We start from the raw sequence: 21,698 nt of genomic DNA, 5'->3' as shown, positions 1-21,698 counted from the left end.
GGCTACCTCTCAATCTTTTAGCCACTTTATAAGTTGACTTAGTTTCGTTTAGATAACCACTCCTGGTTTCATTAGCTGTGGCCAAGATAAGAGAAATCTCATACAGAAATAGTATAAAGATAGCATGCAATCTGTGTGTAAGAAAACTTTAAGAAGACTGTAAGAATGGCATTCGTTTGGAAGCTACCTAGAGAGGAATTGTATAAAATAGGAAGAAGTTTACTTCTCCTGTCTAAGAAAAATTGATTAAAAAATGGTTTCTTTTGGGAAAGGGGGAAAACCCTAAAGTACACTAAATAATAAACAACATAATTGTTAATAGTAAGATGCAACCACTTGCATGTAAAGGAATAGTTTATAAATAGTTCAACCACAAGGGTAGCTGTAAGAGGGATGAAATGTCCATTTAGGAGGACTTTATTTATCAGTTGTGTCACCAAAATAAAACGGAATTGGTTTAAAACTTATGGAACTAGTGGCAAATGTCAGGGGTTGCCCGTGTCTCTGTGCTAATCTGTTCTTGTAATTATGAGTATTCTTCAATAGACCCAGTTGCAGAGTGTAAAGTTGGTATTCCCGAAGACAGGAAACACAAATTAAGTTCCGCTGTGGCATACATTGGCCTATTGAAACTCTTTACATGTTGAGAAAATTTTGGTAAGCTATCCATCTGACAAAGGGCTAATATCCAGAATCTACAAGGAACTTAAACAAATTTCCAAGAAATAAACAACCCCATCAAAAAGTGGGCAATGGATATGAACAGACATTTCTCAAAGGAAGACATTTATGCAGCCAACAAACATATGAAAAAAATCTCATCATTGGTCATTGGAGAAATGTAAATCAAAACCACAATGAGATACCACCTCATGCCAGTTAGAATGGTAGTCATTAAAAAGGAAACAACAGACGCTGGAGAGGATGTGGAGAAATAGGAATGCTTTTACACTGTTGCTGGGAGTGTAAATTAGTTCAACCATTGTGGAAGAAAGTGTGGCAATTCCTCAAGGATCTAGAACCAGAAATACCATTTGACACAGTCATCCCATTACTGGTTATATACCCAAAGGATTATAAATCATTCTACTATAAAGACACAGGCACACGTATGTTTATTGCAGCACTGTTCACAATAGCAAAGACTTGGAACCAACCTAAATGCCCATCAGTGATAGACTGGATAAAGAAAATGTGGCACATATACACCATGGAATACTATGCAGCCATAGAAAGGATGAGTTAATGTCCATTACAGGGACATGGATGAAGCTGGAAACCATCATTCTCAGCAAACTAACACAGGAACAGAAAACCAAACACCGCATGTTCTCACTCATAGGTGGGAGTTTAACAATGAGAACACATGGACACAGGGAGGGGAACATCACACACCGGGGCCTGTCAGGGGGTAGGGGGCTGGGGGAGGGATAGCATTAGGAGAAATACCTAATGTAGATGACAGGTTGACGGGTGCAGCAAACCATCATGGCACTTGTATACTTATGTAACAAACCTGCACGTTCTGCACATGTATCCCAGAACTTAAAGTATAATAATAGTAAAAAAAACTCTTCCTATGTTTACTTAAATATAGCGCTTCTATTTTATTTTGCTCATTCACATAAATAAATTATTTGCCATACATCACATCTTCAATAACATCTATTGAAACAGATTATCTTAACTCAAAACTGTCACCAGCATTATTCCTAGAGTACTATTTCAATTATAGCCTGATTAAAGGGTTTCCAATTCAAACCACTTTAATACTATGATTGTCACAAAAAAATACACTTAATAAATTGCAAAAAAGAGACACATATTGAATCAATCAATGCTTAATAGTCAAGAAATGAAAACATAGCTCTAAATAACTTTTATAACACTTTTATTGAGGTACAATGCAGATGCCACTTTTTTTATGTACGATTCATTGGGTCTTTGTATATTCACAGAGTTACATAAACATCATGACTATCTAAGTCCAAAATATTTCATCACCCTAAAAAGAAACCTCATATGCATTTCCAGTCATTCCCCATTCCCTCCCATCCTTCCCTTACCCATTGGTAACCACTGATCTATCTATTTCTGAACATTTCATTTGAATGAACTCGTGTAATACATGGCCTTTTGTGTATGGCTTGTTTCACTTAGCATAATGTTTTTAAAGTTCATCCTTGTTGCAGCTTATATCACTATTTTATTTCTTTTTTATGGTAGGATAATGTTCTGTTGCATGAACATAACAGCTCTTGTTCATTCTTGTCACAGCATTTAGAAATACAATGATTAGAAGAATTGTTGGGACCTCATGGTGCAGAGCACTCTTCTGGGCAAGAATAAATAGGTAAAAACACCATCTACAAGCAATCATGGTTCAACTGTTTGGGCTAAAATGGTCAATCAATTCTGTTAACAAGATTCTAAAAATGGCGACTCCAAACTTGATGTAACTCGACATTCATCTCAGAAAATAAATTTTTAAAAAATTGAATATAGATATAAAGTGTTCAAAAGAAACAATCCTCAATGATATTCGAATCTCAGTTTCTTTTTTTTTTTTTTTCTTTTGGAGACAGGGTCTCACTCTGTTGCCCAGGCTGGAGCACAGTGGCCATTCCCAGGCTCACAGGCAGGGTCACAGTGCACTGCAGCCTCAAACTCCCGGGCTGAAGTGATTCTCCCACCTCAGCTTTCAGAGTAGCTGAGATCACAGGCACATGCAACTGCAGCCAGCTCTCCTCATATTTTTGAGAATTATGTTCTCTCCTGTTTTTCTTATTATACAGGGCCATTTAGTCGATAAGAGGACAATCTGAGATACTGTGTATCTCATGTGTTTTTACTTCTGTAATATGAAAATAACCCAGTCATTACACTCCTCAGATGCTTTTTGAGTCGTAATTGTATAATTGGTCAAAATATTATAGCATATTCAACTATTTTAAAACATATTTATTTGATCCAGGGAAAGTACTAGACATTGTCCATGATGTAAATATATCCACTGCTACTTGGTATGGCCATTCTAAGGCAGTAGCATATAATTGTCATGGATTAAAATTAATTATTATGTAATTTACTAAGCAAGTACTCTATAAACATGACATAGTTGAAATTCTATCAACCTATATGCTTGGAGAATGGGTATTTTTACTTGATTTTTAAAAACTGAATATTATGTAAGAACCTATTTTTGTAAAAAAAAAAAAATGGTGTCTGTTAAAATGAAATAAAACCAGACTGCATTTTTATTAGTTAGATTTGGACTGTAAGAAACAAAGGCACACTTGGATTAATTCGGGTGATAAAGGTTTATTATAAAGATAAGAGAAAATTATGAAAATAATCTCAGCCATTGGAATATAAATTCCTACTATTGGACATTTTTAAGAACTTGGTAAAATTGTTATGTTTTGGAAAATGAGAATTTAAATGACAAAAGACAATATAGGCACAATTTTTACTGTGTGATTATGGATATACAGGAGTATACAAGTAGTAAATATAAATGCTTAATTTACTTTTCCTATCAATATGAAATCCAAGAAAGCAAATCTAATAAAAATCCTATTAATTAAGCCTCCTTATTACTTAGTTACAGGTTAATTTATGGTTGCATGTATTTATAAAGTTTATAATCTAAGTTTTCTAAACTTTAATTTGTTCCTAATCTCCTTGACCTTTCTTGCTATGTAACCCATGATATGGTTAAAACCAAGAATTCTGTGAGTGATATGTTTCATGTATCTGCTTAGAAATAATGTCCAGAATCAGAAGGGACAGAACAAGGAAATGATGGAAAATTCTAAGTGCATAGGACGTTGAATGAGAAAATAAAAGCTTACATGAAAACAACATGCTACAGTCAACTAAAGATGACATGCTTGGCACAAAGGGACTAAAATTTCAGAAAAAAAAATAATGAATGGCATAAATTAATTTAAAGCTTTCAACACAATTATTGCTCTCGGATGTTTCATGAAAAGAAACATTAAGTCTCATTGTGTTGTCATTAAGACATGGCGCATTACTTGAAGCATTCCGACGCATGATTATAAAATTAAGTGTGATCCTGGTTGAAATTTGAATTAGGAACATTTTGTACCAATCTGAATAAGTCTCATGTAAACAATAACTGGTGTATACCTTTAAAAAACTTACAAAATATGCTTGTTTCCAATACTTAAAATTAAATGTGCATGTTTGGTAGTATAACAGCTTATGCTACTTTTGGGATTTTTTTTTGTCTTGTTTTTTGAAGTAGGGCACCTTTTCTTTCATAGAAGTCATAACACATCAATGAACAATAGGCCATTTCAGTTTTAACATATATATGTGATAAAAAAAACAACCAAAATAAACAAACAATAAACTCCACTCCTTTTATTATTCCTTACACATGTAAAAATGCATACACATGCCTGGTGTCCAACATAGAAGATTATGATTTAATCATTGATTAAACAAATATTCATTGAGTACCTTGTGTGTTCCTAGCATTATTCCAAGTGCCACTGTACTCCAGCCTAGGTGACAAAGCAAGCCCCATCTCTAAATTTTAAAAATTTAATTTATTTTATCACAGTGGATAAGCTTTTTGATGTGCTGCTGGATTCGGTTTGCCAGTATTTTATTGAGGATTTTTGCATCAAGGTTCATCAGGGTTATTGGCCTGAATTTTCTTTTTTTGCTGTGTCTCTGCCAGGTTTTGGTATCAGAATGATGCTGGCCTCATAAATTAGTTAGGGAGGATTCCCTCTTTTTCTATTTTTTTGGAATAGTTTCAGAAGGAATGGTACCAGCTCCTCTTTGCACCTCTGGTAGAATTTGGCTGTGAATCCGTCTGGTCCTGGACTTTTTTTGGTTGGTAGGCTATTAATTACTGCCTAAATCTCAAAACTTGTTATTGGTTTATTCAGGGATTCCACTTCTCCCTGGCTTAGTCTTGGGAGGGTGTAGTGTCCAGGAATTTATTCATTTCTTCTATATTTTCTAGTTTATTTGCACAGAGGTATTTATAGTATTCTCTAATGGAAGTTTGTATTTCTGTGGGATCAGTGGTGATGTCACCTATATCATTTTTTATTGCATCTATTTGATTCTTCTCTCTTTTCTTCCTTATTAGTCTTGCTAGCAGTCTATTTTGTTGATCTTTTAAGAAAACCAGCTCCTGGATTCATTGATTTTTTGAAGGGTTTTTCATGTCTCTATCTCCTTCAGTTCTGCTCTGACCTTATTTCTTGTCTTCTGCTAGATTTTGAATTTGTTTGCTGTTGCTTCTGTAGTTCTTTTAATTTTGATGTTAGGGTGTCCATTTTAGTTCTTTCCTGCTTTCTCCTGTGGGCTTTTAGTGCTATAAATTTCCCTCTGCACACTGTTTTAAATGTGTCCCAGAGATTGTGGTACATTGTGTCTTCGTTCTCATTGGTTTCAAAGAACATCTTTATTTCTGCCTTCATTTTGTTATTTACCCAGTAGTCACTCAGGAGCAGGTTGTTCAGTTTCCATGTAGTTGTGCAGTTTTGAGTGAGTTTCTTAATCCTGAGTTCTACTTTGATTGCACTACGGTCTGAGAGACTGTTAGGATTTCTGTTCTTTTGCATTTGCTGAGGAGTGTTTCACTTCCAATTACGTGGTCAATTTTAGAATAAGTGCGATGTGGTGCTGAGAAGAATGTATATTCTGTTGATTTGGGGTGGAGCGTTCTGTAGATGTCTATTAGGTCTGCTTGGTCCAGAGCTGAGTTCAAGTCCTGAATATCCTTGTTAATTTTCTGTCTTGATCTGTCTAATATTGACAGTGGGATGTTAAAGTCGCCCACTATTATTGTATGGGAGTCTAAGTCTCTTTGTAGGTCTCTATGAACTTAATTTATGAATCTGGGTGCTCCTGTATTGGGTGCATATATATTTGGGATAGCTAGCTCTTCTTGCTGCATTGATCCCTTTACCATTATGTCGTGCCCTTCTTTGTCTCCTTTGATCTTTGTTGGTTTAAAGTCTGTTTCATCAGAGATTAGGATTGCAACTCCCGCTTTTTTTTACTTTCCATTTGCTTGGTAAATATTCCTCCATCTGTTTATTTTGAGCCTATGTGTGTCTTCACACATGAGATGGGTCTCCTGAATATAGTACACCAATGGGTCTTGACTCTTTATCCAATTTGCCAGTCTGTGTCTTTTAATTGGGGCATTTAGCCAGTTTACATTTAAGGTTAACATTGTTATATGTGAATCTGATCCTGTCATTATGATGCTAGCTGGTTGTTTTGCCTGTTAGTTGATGCAGTTTCTTCATAGAGTTGATGTTCTTTACAATTTGGTATGTTGAGTGGCTAGTACCAGTTGTTCCTTTCCATGTTTAGTGCTTCCTTCAGGAGCTCTTGTAAAGCAGGCCTGGTGGTGACAAAAATCTCTCAGCATTTGCTTGTCTGTAAAGGATTTTATTTCTCCTTCACTTATGAAGGAGAAGCTTAGTTTGGCTGGATGTGAAATTCTGGGTTGAAATTCTTTTCTTTAAGAATGTTGAATATTGGTCCCCACTCTCTTCTGGCTTGTAGGATTTCTGCCGAGAGATCCGCTGTTAGTCTGATGGGCTTCCCTTTGTGGGTAACCCAACCTTTCTCTCTGGCTGCCCTTAACATTTTTTCCTTCATTTCAACCTTGGTGAATCTGATGATTATGTGTTTTGGGGTTGCTCTTCTCAAGGAGTATCTTTGTGGTGCTCCTGTATTTCCTGAAATTGAATGTTGGCCTGTCTTGCTAGGCTGAGGAAGTTCTCCTGGATAATATCCTGAGGAGTGTTTTCCAACTTGATTGCATTCTCCTCGTCACTTTCAGGTACACCAATCAAACGTTGATTTGGTCTTTTCACATCGTCCCATATTTCTTGGAGGCTTTGCTCATTCCTTTTTAGTCTTTTTTCTCTAATCTTGTCTTCTTTCTTTATTTCATTAAGTTGATCTTCAATCACTGATATCCTTTCTTCCACTTGATCGATTCAGCTATTGAAACTTGTGTATGCTTCACGAAGTTCTCATGCTGTGTTTTTCAGCTCCATCAGGTCATTTATGTTCTTCTCTACACGGTTATTCTAGCTAGCAATTCGTCTAACCTTTTTTCAAGGTTCTTAGCTTCCTTGCGTTGGGTTAGAACCTGTTCCTTTAGCTCAGAGGAGTTTGTTATTACCCACCTTCTGAAGCCGAGTTCTGTTAATTCATCAAACTCATTTTTCGTCTAGTTTTGTTCCCTTGCTGGCAAGGAGTTGTAATCCTTTGGAGGACAAAGGTGTTCTGTTTTTTGGAATTTTCAGCCTTTTTGTGCTGGCTTCTCCCCATCTTTGTGGATTTACCTATCTTTGGTCTTTGATGTTGGTGACCTTCAGATGGGGTCTTTGAGTGGACATGCTATTCTTTCTGCTTGTTTGTTTTCATTCTGACAATCAGGCCCATCTGCTGCCAGTCTGCTGGAGTTTGCTGGAGGTCCACTCCCGACCCTGTCTGCCTGGGTATCACCAGTGAAGGCTGCAGAACAGCAAAGATTGCTGCCTGGTCTTTCCTCTGGAAGCTTCATCCCAGAGGGCACCTGCCAGTTGCCAGCCAGAGCTCTCCTGTATGAAGTGTCTCCTTTGTCCTTCAATTCTCTGTCTCTAAATGCAGGCTTTCAGTGATAGTTGCCTCCCTCTAGCCCTTTAGTTCCAGCTACCTTTCACCTTACTGGGCTTTGACATCTCATGAAGTTCTCCCTGCAAAAGTGGGGTCCTGCATTCCCCTACTATTTGAGCTCCCCTCACACTGTACTTTGAATATTTTCACATGGAAAGTTCTAGAAGGACAAATCAAGGCCATGACACTGGGAGCAAAAATGTAAGAGAGCATCTGGCTCAGGTGAAGGAGTGGACCTGCTGAAAGGAAAGTTTCAGTCACATAGATCTGGACAGCTCAGACTATGCTTGCTGCTCAGATACCTGCGTTTATTTCTACCTTTTTTTTTTTTTTTTTTTTTTGCTTGGCATATTTTATACTACTTCAAAGGTAAACTGCCATCTTTAATGATAAACCTATCTAATATATCGGTATATAATAACCCTAGAAATTATTTTACAAGCCAGTTTGTCGCAGGTAAGTGGTGACTATCTGGGCCAATGGTGCAGGTGATAAGTTACCAAAACAGTAGTAGGTAAAGGAAGGCAGATTTATTAGAGAAGATAAGAAGATATATTGCAAGGGAGCAACAGGCAGACTAGCAAGAGAGGAGCTGACTGCAAAGAGATAAAGGCTGGCTGGGGAATAGGGTGCTTGTGCTGTGTGCTAATGAGGGTTTTGCAGTATTGATAATGCCAAGGTTGCAGTGAGCTAACATTTATTTTTTATCAGCCGAGGATCTGGTGATAACTGGGTGCAGGAAGATTGTGAGTTATTTGCACAGGAGAGCTATGTGCCTTGGACCATGAAAAAAAGGCAGACTTACAGCTTATCTGCTTCCTTTTTTTCTTTGCTTTCTCTTGGAAAGGAGCCAGCCTGACTCTTTTCCTCAATTAGGACTCCACACAATTAGAAGGATTGACTTTAGGTTAGTTAGTGGAAAACATGAAGTTCAACTCCTAGCATGCCTTCCTTCTGCTACTTTACTAACAATGTGAATGCAGGTGAGTTCAAGAAGCCTGGGTGCCTGCCATTAGCACTATCATCTTTTGAGAAAATGGCCCTAACCTGTTTTTTCCTTTTCTCCTTAGTCACTGTGGCTTCTACCATATGATCTTTAGGGAACTGCAAAATACTGCTAACTTAAAGGCACAGGAAGGTACTATATTTACTCTGCACGTGTCAAAGGTAACTTTATATGAAGGGCAGATAAGGAAATCCAGCCACCTTTATTGTGGTTGGCATGCATTCTGCCCAAAACAGATATTCTATAGCAAAAAGCTAGAAACAAATAAAATCATAATGATCATTTTTAATTGTTACTATTGAAAAGTATTGTACTGGTTTTTCAAAATACATTATTTCATTTAATCTTTATGATACAATGTGAGTAGAGGTTAAGACTCCATTTTTACAGACAAGAAAATGAAAGCTTTTAGAGAAGTTGAGTAAAATGCCTGAAATAGTCAACCCCACTGGAAATGAGGGAAAAAAATGCCTGAGATAACATAGCAGGTTAGCGGCAGAGATAGAATTTGTTTGTTTGTTTGTTTATTGAGACAGAGTCTTGCTGTGTTACCCAGGCTAGAGTGTAGTGGCACAATCTCAGCTCACTGCAACCTCCACCTCAAGGTTCAAATGCTTCTTCTGCCTCAGTCTCCTGTGTAGCTGGGATTACAGGCGTGCACCACCATGCCTAGCCATTTTTTGTATTTTTAGTATAGTCACAGTTTCACCATGTTGGCAAGGCTGGTCTCAAACTCCTGACCTCAAGTGACGGGCCCACCTCGGCCTCCCAAATGGCAGAGATAGAATTTAAACCAAATAAACAACATGTATGAAAATGTATTGATAATTAATACTTACAAAAGGCAAGGTGTAGCTATGACCAAAAAAAGAGAACTTTGACATTATGTATAAAAATCAGCCTAAAGACTTCATTCATTCAAGTTTACGGTGAGTCATAGATCTTCCAGGCTGAAAGTAGATCTAATTGGCAACTGACTTCTTAAAAAAGAGAAGCAAAAAGACAATTTTCAACTTTTTCTTGTCAACTCATTTCAAAAGGAAGTTAAGGTTATCATATTCAATATCACCATCTCTTAGTGCAAACTAGACTGTTATTTTTCCCAATTACGGATTCCTGATATTTTCAGTGAAGTTTATTTATTTAATTCCTCCCATAGAGCATACACCACTCTCTATCCTGGAGATGCAAGAGTAAACAAGGAAAGCAGTGTCCCTTCCGTCATGGAGTTTATATTCTAGTACAGGAAGCATAAATTAATAAATTACAAATCAGGATTCATGACATAATAGTTTCTAAGAGCTTAGATACAGAATAAAAAAAAATGGGCTTGTCAGGAAAGATGTCTTTAAGCAAATTTAGTGGATTTCGTATGCTTTGCTCTATCCAGCTGCATCTCATGGATCCATGAACTATTTGTTCTCAGTGCTTAGAAAATTTTGGTAAAGACTTGGTCAAGGGGCCTACTGTACCTACACAGAGAGAGAATTATGAGTCCTTTCTCCTAAACAGTGATTAGTTTGAGGATGAGCACATAGCCAAGCAAGGCCAATCAGGGAGGAAGCTTAACTTTAAGTAGGAAGAAGTTCCTATCCTAATAGAGTTGCTTAGCTTGTAAGAAGTGGGCTGCTATCAAATTTGCAACTTAGAGGGAATTTGTTCAAGAATTTAGAAAGAAATGGAACAGTGATTAGTTTGAGGATGAGCACATAGCCAAGCAAGGCCAATCAGGGAGGAAGCTTAACTTTAAGTAGGAAGAAGTTCCTATCCTAATAGAGTTGCTTAGCTTGTAAGAAGTGGGCTGCTATCAAATTTGCAACTTAGAGGCAATTTGTTCAAGAATTTAGAAAGAAATGGAGCCATCAATACCAAATACAATTGTGATGACAGCGAGAATCTACTTCTGCACATTTTAGTTTGAGGCTAATAAATTTCCCTTAAATTGCTTTAGTTAGTTTGTGTTTGTTTCTTATATCACTATATTGAAAGAATCAAGAATTTTTCACAGTTGGCGTGTACGCTTTGGTATGAATAATGTGAAGGAAACAGTTATATGAGGACTATGGACAAAATAACATTCCTGGCAGAAAAATGGGCATCAGAAAATTTCTCAGGGTGGGAAATAATATTATGTGTTCTAGAAACAACTGCATAATCCATTAAGAGAAGGCCACAAACAATGGTCACTACCACTGTTAAAAAATCAACATTGTACTGAAATTTCCTTGCCAATAAAAGAAAAAAGTAAAAGAAATTAAGGATGGCAGGGTAAGAAAAGAAGAGACATAACTGTTATATGTAAACATTTGTCTACATAAACAAATTCAAAAATGTGTTAGAGTTTACCAGGAGCTCTGCAGAGAGATCAATATAGTCAATGATGCTTTTGCACAACATCAATAACCTATTAGAGAATATAATAATATAAAAGATTCTATTTGTGATACCAGCAATAAACATAGAGTTTCTAGGAACAAAACATGCAAAAAGATGTAAAAAAAACTGCTATACAGAAAATGACGGAATCTAACAGATAGACATAAAACAAAGTGAATATATCTTGAGAAAGGCATAATTAATAAGTAGGAAGGTTCACTGTTGTAAATATTTCTATTTCCTCTCAAATTTACCTAGAAGTTGAACGTGATTCCAATAGGAATATTCAGAAAACCTTTCACGATGCTACATAGTGAGTTAGAAAAATAGAAGTCCAAGAACACCCCAGAAAATTCTGAAACCCAGCCAGGCCATTCAAGTCAAATAGCTCTTCTTTAGTATCCTGCTCAAAGGGTGCTCTACCACTAAGAGCACTAGAGCGTCCCAAGGGCTCCTGAGTCATACAGAATCCAAGGCCTCACCCAGGCTTACAGAATTAGATATATTAACAAAAATCCCCAAGTGAGCTACATTTGCAAGAAAGTTTTCAAAGCAATCACCTAGCATTCATCATTGTACCTTCTCTTTATAGATCTGACCTTTTTGACCTTTGATTATAAATTTAGGCACAGGCTTTTAGGCTCAAAAGCCCAAGATTTAGATAACATGGTTTGTGTTAATTCTATACGATTTGTTTAATATGGTCAAGAACTCATCTAAATGTTCTAGATGCATTTTCTTTATATTAAAAGGTGAGAAGAGTGAAAATACGTCTCAAAAACAAAAAAGAAACACACATACACACACACACGAAGAGGCAGCCAGATCACAAGGTCAGGAGTTTGAGGCCAGCCTGGCCAACATAGTGAAACCCCATCTCTACTAAAAATACAAAAAAAATTAGCTGGGCATGGTGGCAGGCACCTGTAATCCCAGCTACTTGGGAGGCTGAGGCAGGAGAATCGCTTGAACCTGGGAGGCAGAGGTTGCAGTGAGCCGAGATCATGCCACTGCACTCCAGCCTGGGCGACAGTGCGAGACTCTATCAAAAACACACACACATACACACACGCACACACACACACACATACACAAGAAATATTATCCCAAATTATTCATGTATACCTTGCATCCTACCATATTTAATTAAGGAATACTATTTTATCTATTCTCTCTCCATAAGTCACTTCTCAGACGACATATAGAGAAATAAATGAGTAACGTCATAGGTTGTACATGCGGGTAAAATAGGGAAGTAGTGAGTGCTCTCTAATACTTCAGTAGTAATATTGCATTTTCTTTCTTTCTTTGCTCAATTTAGTGTTTAATTTTTGTGGTTGACTTTCTTGTTCTTTTTTGTGGTAGCAACATGCAAGCCTCTACCGGTTTTGAAGTTTACCCTGCTAAAATTCTACCTGTATTTCCCTGTTAACTTCCCTCTCTATTATCAAAAGATCAAGATCCTGAGACATTTATTTGTTCCTTCCATCATCATAGCATTACCAGTGTATTGTAATAGTTATAGAACAGTACAAATGTACTTTTTCTCCTTTGTATTTCCTTTTACCAACTTCATCTGTATTCCATGGAAGTCATTCCTTTGCCTTAAGGTGGTGTAGGATTCCTAGCAAAGAATGTGAATGTAAATAGAATGAATATTTGGGCTTCAGATACAGGAGATTTTCGAGACTACAATAAGATTATAGACTTAAATAAAAAGCTTTGTCAAAAGAAGGATGTTCTAAATGCTTTAAGAGCCCAATAATATAACAAGGACAGATATGGTCGAACTGTTAAGATTTCAGTAAGCCAAGGACATTTATAAACAAATGAAGGGTGGAAGAATATGCTTCCCCTACCCCCAATATACCTCTTCGATATAAGGATTATTTTCATATAAAGGCACTTGATAAACAACAGAAGCAAAAGGACATTCTAATCTTCTCTTTTCTTCCTAAAAACAGGAGATAAAAACTGCCATGTAAAAATTGCCCTTTCTGTACCAGGAGAAAAAAATATTTGACAGGGAATCATAGCCAAGAGAATTCTGTACAAACAGATTTTTTAAAATTATTCTTATCTTCCATTAGCCTCCCCACATAATTTAGTTACTTTTCCAGAATTGCTGCTCTTTGTTAAACCTGATAATGTGGTTTAGATGTTTTTTTCCACTCCAAGTCTCATGATGTAATGTGATCCTCAGTGTGGGAGGTGGGGTTTGGTGGGAGGTGTTTGAGTGGATCCCTCATGAATGGTGATATGGGTTGGCTGTGTCTCCCCCCAGATCTCATCTTGAATTGTAGCTCCCATAATTCCCTTGTGTTGTGGAAGGGACCAAGTGGGAGATATTTGAATCATGGGGGCAGTTTCCCCCATACTGTTCTCATGGTATTGAATAAGTCTCACAAGATCTGATGGTTTTATAAGGGGAAACTCCTTTCTCTTGGCTCTCATTCTCTTCTGCTGTCTGCCACTATGTGAGATGTGCCTTTCACCTTCTGTCATGATAGTAAGGCCTCACCAGCCATGTGGAACTGTGAGTCCATTAAACCTCTTTCTTTTGTAAAATGCCCAGTCTTGGGTATGTCTTTATCAGCAGTGTGAAAATGGACTGGTAATAGACTGGTAATGTACAGTAATGGACTGGTACCAGTAGAGTGGGGCACTGCTGAAAAGATACCGAAAAATGTGGAATTGACTTTGAAACGGGGTAATAGGCAGGAGTTGGAACAGTCTGGGGGGCTCGTAAGAAGACAGGAAAATGTGGGAAAGTTTGGAATTTCCTAGAGACATGTTGAATGGCTTCACCCAAAATGCTGATAATGATATGGACAATAAAGACCAGGCTGAGGTGGTCTCAGATGGAAATGAGGAAATGTTGGGAACTGGAGCAAAAGTGACTCTTGTTATGTTTTAGCAAAGGTACTGGCAGCATTTTACCCCTGCCCTAGAGATTTGTGGAACTTTGAACTTGAGAGAGATGATTTAGGGTACCTGGTGGAAGAAATTTCTAAGCAGCAAAGCATTCAAGAGATGACTTGGATGCTGTTAAAGGCTTTCAGTTTTAAAAGGGAAGCAGAGCATAAAACTTCAGAAAATGTGCAGCCTGAAAATGCGATAGAAAAGAAAATCCCATTTTCTGAGGAGAAATTCAAGCCAGCTGCAGAAATTCGCTAAAGTAATGAGGAACCCAATGTTAATCCCCAAGACAATGGGGAAAATGTCTCCAGGGCATGTCAGAGGTTTTCACTACAGCCCCTCACATCCCAGGCCCTGAGGTCCCAAGATAACTTGGGGCTCCTGGGCCTGTCAGAAAGCATTCTTTACTTACCATAGGTCAGGAACCCTGTACAGGAACTGTGTAGACAAGGTATGAGGCCAGTTTTCTCAAGGGGCTTTTATTTGCTCTATAAGTCCAGTTTGATTCCTTAAAGGAAAGCACACCATTCCAGTCAAAGCCTTGATAAAATAACCAGTTTCTATAATTGTGTCCTGTTACAATTGAAAACAGATTCTTCTTGCACTTATGCAAATAACTATATTGCCATAAATAAAGAATACTCACAAGTAGTTTCCAAATTCTGGAGAAATCAGGTAGAGAGAAACAAATATGTTCCAAATTTTGTTCATAGGAGTATAGTAACTTGTTAAAAGCTGTCAATAGCTCAAAAAAATTTCCTGGGCTCTGAAAAACAAAACAAAGGATCAAGAACATTTTAAGAAAAACATCAAAAAGATTAGTTCAGTCTTCTGTTAGTTCAGTTCATGCAGGTAATTCCTGTTCTGCATGATATTCATAAACATTTCAGCTCTCTGTGAGCCCTGAAAGTTTTTCCTCTATTCTGATGTCACAATCTCCATAGTTATCAGAAACCTGGATTCAAGAGAACCTGTTAAGGCTTTATAGCTGATTATAAAACCAGCTTCTAATGAAGACCAAAGGCCGGGTGTAGTGGCTCACACCTGCAATCCCAGCCCTTTGGGAGGCCTAGGTGGGTAGATCACCTGAGGTCAGGAGTTCGAGACCAACCTGGCCAACATGGTGAAACTCCATCTCTACAATAAATACAAAAATTAGCCAAGCATGATGGCAAGTGCCTATAATCCCAGCTACTCGGGAGGCTGAGGCAAAAGAATCACTTGAACACAGGAAGGGGAGGTTGCAGTGAGCCAAGATCATGCCATTGCACTCCAGCCTGGGCAACAAGAGCAAAATTCCATCTCAAAAAAAAAAAAAAAAAAAGAGAAATTGTCCATTGTGATGGTTAATACTGAATGTCCACTTGATTGAACTGAAGGATACAAAGTATTGATCCTAGGAATGTCTCCTTGCTCCTTAGCCTGCATGCAGATGGCCTATTGTGGGAACTTGCGATGGTGTGAATTAACACTTACTATAAGTTAGTTAAGTATTAACATACATACATATATATATTCCATTAGTTCTGTCCCTCTAGAGAACCTTGACTAATACATCTATGGATGACAAAATGTTTCAGAGAAAACATAGTCAAAGACACAATTGACAAGGACATTTGTTTCCTCTGTGGTGTACAATAATTTAATATAACAATTATAATTATTACTGGTAATGTACACTAAGTCATATCAGAATTAAAGGAGTTTCTCATAATTTTGGAACATATACCAATAACATATTTATACAAATATAGCCCAAAGAAAACCAAACAGCATTTCACATTTTACAATGCTTCCTGTATAATTTTTATACCAAATAAGACAAATATGTCATTTTTTGGACTTTAGGGAACCTAATATCTTAAAGGGTTAATTAGGTCAGAAAAATATATAATTTATAATTTGATTTTGGAAAGTTTGTCAAATATCAAAGGTTTAAAACACTTGATATCACAAAATAGGATCACGAGTCAATGTAAAATAAGTCATTCATTTAACCAAAATGGTAATTGAAGGATTTCAAAAAATGGCAAAAACATTCATTCTTTGAGAGAGGAGACTTAATTTTTCAGCCAATAAGCCCCAATAAAAACAGCATGAATTCAATTATATTTGTTTTCCAATATTTTATAAACAATCTATAAAATTGTCCTCTTGACCCATAAAATACAACTTCCCTTTTATAGCCTTTATAACTTTTATTAAGGAGTTAATTAATGCTTCAAGAAAACCTTGTTACTCTGACACAGGGGCCTACATGCTGGTCTTGCATCAGTATGTTAACAGTTAATTTATAGAGAAAATGAATTTACTTTCTCTCTCAAAATTGGCCTTTACGTTCTCACCTGCCCACTTCTTCCATGATAATCCCTTGGCCTTAAGGAGTTGAATAGCTTTAATTTCTGCCCCTGTGTCTCAGGAACACAGTTTATTTTGACTGGCATCTTCTACAGGGCCTGCAGATGAGGCTTTAATTGCTGTCAGAGTTTGAGATTTGGCAGTACTTGGCGTCCTTTTGAGACCCAGGAGTCAAATCCCCGTAGCTCAATGTCACAAGAACCTTAAAGGCAAATACAGAAAGATACATGGATATAACAACTTTAATTTAAAGAAAAATTTTGTCTGTTTTTTTTTAGGCAAACCAAAACTTAATAACAATGGCATAGGAATTACTTTGATTAAACGTACAATCTATTAGGCCAGTTATCAAAAGACAGAGGAAAAGACCTTCTGCAGTGCACAGAATATTATGTTGAAAGAAAAAATTTCCTTTAGGCCTTTAACAAAACATTGTTAGGCCAGGCATAGTGGCTGACGCCTGTAATCCCAGCACTTTAGGAGACAGAGGTGGGCGGATCATCTAAGGTAAGAGTTTGAAACCAAGCATGCCAATATGACAAAACCCTGTCTCTACTGAAAATACAAAAATTAGCTGGGCGTGGTGCAAAAATGCCTGTAATCCCTGCTACTCAGGAGGCTGAGGCAGTAGAATTGCTTGAATCTGGGAGGTGGAGATTTCAGTGAATCTAGATCTCACCACTGCACTCCATCTACCCCGGGCTACAGAGCAAGACTCAGTCTCAGAAAAAAAAAAAAAAAAAGAAAGAAAGAAAACGTTGTTAGCATCAGGCCACAACAAATAGAGCTTGAAGGAATAAAAACTTATATGATCTGAAAATGAGTTGAAGAAGAGCATTACTATTTTGCACTTTCTAAAAGAGAAGAGAAAACAGAAAACATCAAGAAACAATACAAGTTGAACTTTGGGTTCCAAACAAATTAAAATCTCTTATAATTCATTAAGAGTAAATCAATCCTTTAAGAAAATTTTATTGTTCTAATCAATTCTTTTGTGTATAAGTGTTTTTATCTTCAAATTTAATCTCTAGAAAGACCATTATAAATCCCTTTAATTATAGACAACTTGATCATATAAACTTTTTTGGGTTTTTTTTATTTGTTTTTTAGACAGAATGTTTTCCTACAATATATTTTTATTGGAAAATACCCAAATAATGAAATATATATTATTTAATTTAATATAAATTTTGATTCTAAATTGTGACAAGTTTGTTTACAAGTGTTTATCCCATTACATTTACCTAATTATTTTATTTTAATCATTTACCAAGATTACTTATGAAAACTGTGATAGGCATCATTTAAAGTTATGAAACTCCCCATTGCAAAATTATAACTGAGACATTAAAAAAGATATGACCTCACTGACTCCATCTTGCTACTAACCTCCAAGCTGTCCTTGTTCATTCTTGGACGTAGGCTGAACTAACTTTGGAAGGAACTTAGTTTATAGTTTAGCTTTGAAAAAAGATAGTAACAGTCCTCTTCCAAACAAACCTCCTTATTGCCTGTGGTCTGGACTGCCTAAAGCCACAAGATTACAGGTTGTGTTAATTTTATTAAATAATTCAAGATGTAGCTATTTTCATTAAACCAATATCAATGTCTTATCTATTAAAAATTACACAGGAAATATCATTCCATTTTGGGCTGTGTTTATAGTTTTATAACTCCTGTGCCAAATTTTGACATCTTATAGTATTTGGCAGGGATAAGTATGAAATTGCTTGATAATAATTTTTAAGACATTTCTAATACTACTTTACCAATAATTTTAAGCTATCTTATTTATTAAAGATTTTACTTAAGTCACATGAAATTGAAAAAGCATTTGACTAGCCTTTCCTTTTTCTCTGATGAAGTATTTGATTTAAGGACTTTTACTTTTCTTGAAGCCAATTAATAAGAGCTCTTTTATATATTTTAGTAGTGAAATATTATGTAGAGAACACACAAATACATAGATGTGTTAGGCATAATGATAAAAATACAACTTATGAATTCCTACGACCTCCTTTTTTTTCCCCTATCTTAGACTTGCAAACTCTTGATAAACTGATTCATTACCCTGGCAGTTGTCAGGTAAACAGCCCTAAATTTGCATATTGAAGGAAACAACTCTTGGATGAAAAACCAGATTAGCAAAATTTACATCTCAAGGTACAGAGAAAAAAGGTCTGGTGATGCTAGGGGGAGATTAAAGATAGATGCCAAATCAAACATAAAATTGTAGAAATCTATCACAGGATTGCATGAGGAGAACAATTTTATTTAGATAGGGACTATCTATCTCCTAACTGGATCTCTGAGCTCTGGGCAGAGCCCACACTGAATCCCAGGTCTCTAAAAAGGGAGAATTACTATGAAGCTAGACTTCGTGATGCTTTTACAGTGCACTTAAAAAAAAAATTTTTTTAACAAAGACATTTGTTTAAACTTCACTTTCTTAAAAACCCAAGAGTAGCCTAAGTTGCAATAACTATTTTAGTCAAAAAATCAGGTAACACAAGAATCTACATTTTACTTCCTTAAAAACCCAAGAGTAACCTCTATTGCAATAATTATTTTAGTCAAAAAATCAGGTAACATAATACAAAAGCAAGCAATTTAAGAGCTGAGATGAACTTGTCTGTTTGGAAAACACTCTTGGAGTTCCATAAGTAAAAACAGTGGTTTTTCCCCAAAAGAGAGTCTGGCACTTTCTCCATTTTCCTTAAGGAACCCCAGGCTATTATAAACTATTTTAGGTCCCTCATGCAGCAGAGGGTGCAAGAGAAAGGAGATACAGCAGAAGTAAATGAAGAAAACATACTTCAGAACTGAGATGAAAAAGACAAGGTCCTAAGAGAAAAAAATAAATAAATAAACACAAAAAAAATTAAAAAGGTGAAGGCCTTTTAAATACAAAAACACACACATGCAGACATACACACACATTTTGGATGTTAGTTTTTAATTAAGCTGACTTTTAACCACTGAGCTCCTTCAGAAAAATTTTTTAAATCTATTTACCATATTTCAGCTAGGACAAATTGCGGCTGTTTCAGAAGTGCCAAGTATCAAACCAGAAAGGGCTTGATTTAGGGACCAAACCCAGGCTGTCATGGTGGAAAAATAGAAGGCAGAACTCTTAGCTATGGAACCGCAGTGTGGGGCAACACCCATTGCTCTTTCAGTTTGGCCTGGCTAGCAAAAAGGTGGTATTGTTATGTAAATAAAGCCCCTCAAGTAATCAAAATCAAAATCTACCTTTCTGTTTTCCTTTTGCTGTATGTTTTTCTCCCCTCCACCACACCACCTTTTTGTTGTCATTGTTTTCTTGTGGGAATTTAGCCACTTCAGAGGCCTTGTTCCTCATAATTTGGAACTTTCCTTTGTGTTTGATCAAGTCAGAGTTGATCAAACCCAATGGAGAAAACATGGAAATAACAACAAAAACAGAAACAAACAACAACAACAATAAAAATTAAGCAAAACAAACAATGGCGCAACTTATAAGATTACAGAGTGTGTTAATGGTAAGGTGAAATTAAGATCAGCTGGTTTGTCTTGGCTAAAATCTTAACTTTAGCCAAGACAAACCCCAATTCAGTTACTCACCTAGGGATAGGTCTCAGACTTAAGACTGTTCTCTACCATCCTAGAAGCAGGAAAAGTCTCAAATTTGTCTTCCCTCTTGGAAGTGAGTTCAAACTCTACACAGGAGTTACCTGCCTTCCATTGTCACGGAAGCAGGAAAAACTTGCCTTCCTTGTGCTGGAAACAAGTAAATCTCCAAAAAAAAAAAAAAAAAAAAGAGTTGTACAGCAACAAACTTTAGATCTTGACCAAATACTGGAAGATCAGGGATGCTCTGGAGGGAGAGGCTTCCAGGCCTCAGCAAATTGTCCTATTGGTTTGACTCATAAAGATAGCTCAAGCTGGTACCAAGCACCAGTAGGAGATTTGTCAAAGGTGAGGGGCATCTTCACTCAGAATCCCTTCATGGTTACCAAAATGTGAACTGCAAATATCTGAGACAGGTCTCAGTTAATTTAGAAAGTTTATTTTGCCAAGGTTGAGGATGCATGCCCATAACACAGACTCAGGAGGTCCTGTGTCCAAAGTGTCCAGGAGGACACTTTGTGTCCAAAGTGGTCAGGGCACAGCTTGGTTTTATACATTTTAGGGAGACATAGACGTCAATCAACATATGTAAGATGTACATTGGTTCCCTCTGGAAAGGTGGGACAACTCAAGCAGAGAAGGGGCTTCCATGTCATAGGTAGGTGAGAGACAAACGGCTGCATTCTTTTGAGTTTCTGATTAGCCTTTACAAAGGAGGCAATCAGATATGCATTTATCTCAGTGAGCAGAGGGATAACTTGAATAGAATGGGAGGCAGGTTTGCCCTAAGCAGTTCCCAGCTTGACTTTCCCCTTTAGCTTAGTGATTTGGGGGCCCCAAGATTTATTTTCCTTTCACAGAATCCTAGCAATTATCCACTGGCACATCTGACTTTTATCATAATTAAAGAGGGGAGCAGTGAGACTGTGGGCATGCACTAGGCTACAGTGGCAGTGACTGGCAAAGCCTGCACTAACCCCTGGGCTGTCTCACTTTCTCAGTACCACATTACTTTTTATTCATATATTTTACTGTAGGCCCAGTGGAGAGTAAGATGGAAACACTGAAAAGTACTAGCTTTGGGAAACTGGCTGTTGAAGCTCTGAATGAGCACTGAGACACTAGGCCCTGAAGAGAAAGTTAAAGGAGGATAGCCGATTCCACACAGGGCACATATGATATGTTTTCTGAAGAAAGAAAGCTAATATGTCAATTTTTCTGTAGGACTTAAGAGTCTGGAGCTTGAGAGAAGTGTAAATTAAAGATATATATTTGAAGAACAATAAGCTTATAAAATAACAAGCTTTATACACTATCTCGCCTATAAAGCCACAAGAGTGGAAAAGATTGCTCAAAATCAACAATCCTTTTTACATTAAAATAATATGAGCAGATCAGATTTTAAAATATTAATTTTACTAGGTATACAATTGTGGGCTGGGGAATATCAAAATAGTTTCAGGAATACCAATAAGTATGCCTTTAATATAAAAAATTAAATTAAATAGTTACTGAAAATCACCAGTAGAATAAGTGAGTTCAGATGAATATTTAAAGTCACATCTTTGGATTCCCACAAAAAAACATGTAGTTTTCTATCAGCGACTTCTAACATTTTATGGTACATGTCTTTTTTTTTTTTTTTTTTTTGAGATGGAGTCTCGCTCTATTGACAGGCTGGAGTGCAGTGGCGCCATCTCAGCTCACTGCAACCTCTGCCTCCTGGATTCAAGCAATTCTCCTGCCTCAGCCTCCCGAG

At 36.8% G+C, this 21,698-nt stretch overlaps 1 protein-coding gene and 1 long non-coding RNA gene across 2 annotated transcripts in view; one reads left to right on the top strand and one right to left on the bottom strand.

Moving 5' to 3' along the window:
- Positions 1 to 8,978, top strand: part of GLRA3 (glycine receptor alpha 3) — a 208,296-nt gene extending 199,318 nt beyond the window's left edge. Inside the window, exons 11-12 of the mRNA XM_054554734.2 lie at positions 2,278 to 2,353; positions 8,742 to 8,978. Of these exons, the coding sequence (XP_054410709.1) occupies positions 2,278 to 2,295 (18 nt within the window). The 3' untranslated portion in view covers positions 2,296 to 2,353; positions 8,742 to 8,978. The remainder of the gene's footprint in view (positions 1 to 2,277; positions 2,354 to 8,741) is intronic.
- A 5,405-nt stretch (positions 8,979 to 14,383) lies between these two features.
- LOC129059146 (uncharacterized) lies at positions 14,384 to 14,856 on the bottom strand. Its single transcript, XR_008524878.1, has 2 exons — positions 14,619 to 14,856; positions 14,384 to 14,480 (listed from the first exon to the last, which is right to left on the bottom strand). It is a non-coding gene; the product is annotated as an uncharacterized LOC129059146 (long non-coding RNA).
- Positions 14,857 to 21,698: the final 6,842 nt, after the last annotated feature.

This window comes from Pongo abelii, chromosome 3, assembly GCF_028885655.2.
Source record: "Pongo abelii isolate AG06213 chromosome 3, NHGRI_mPonAbe1-v2.0_pri, whole genome shotgun sequence".
NCBI classification, from domain to species: domain Eukaryota; kingdom Metazoa; phylum Chordata; class Mammalia; order Primates; family Hominidae; genus Pongo; species Pongo abelii.
This window is presented reverse-complemented; position numbering and strand designations above follow the sequence as displayed.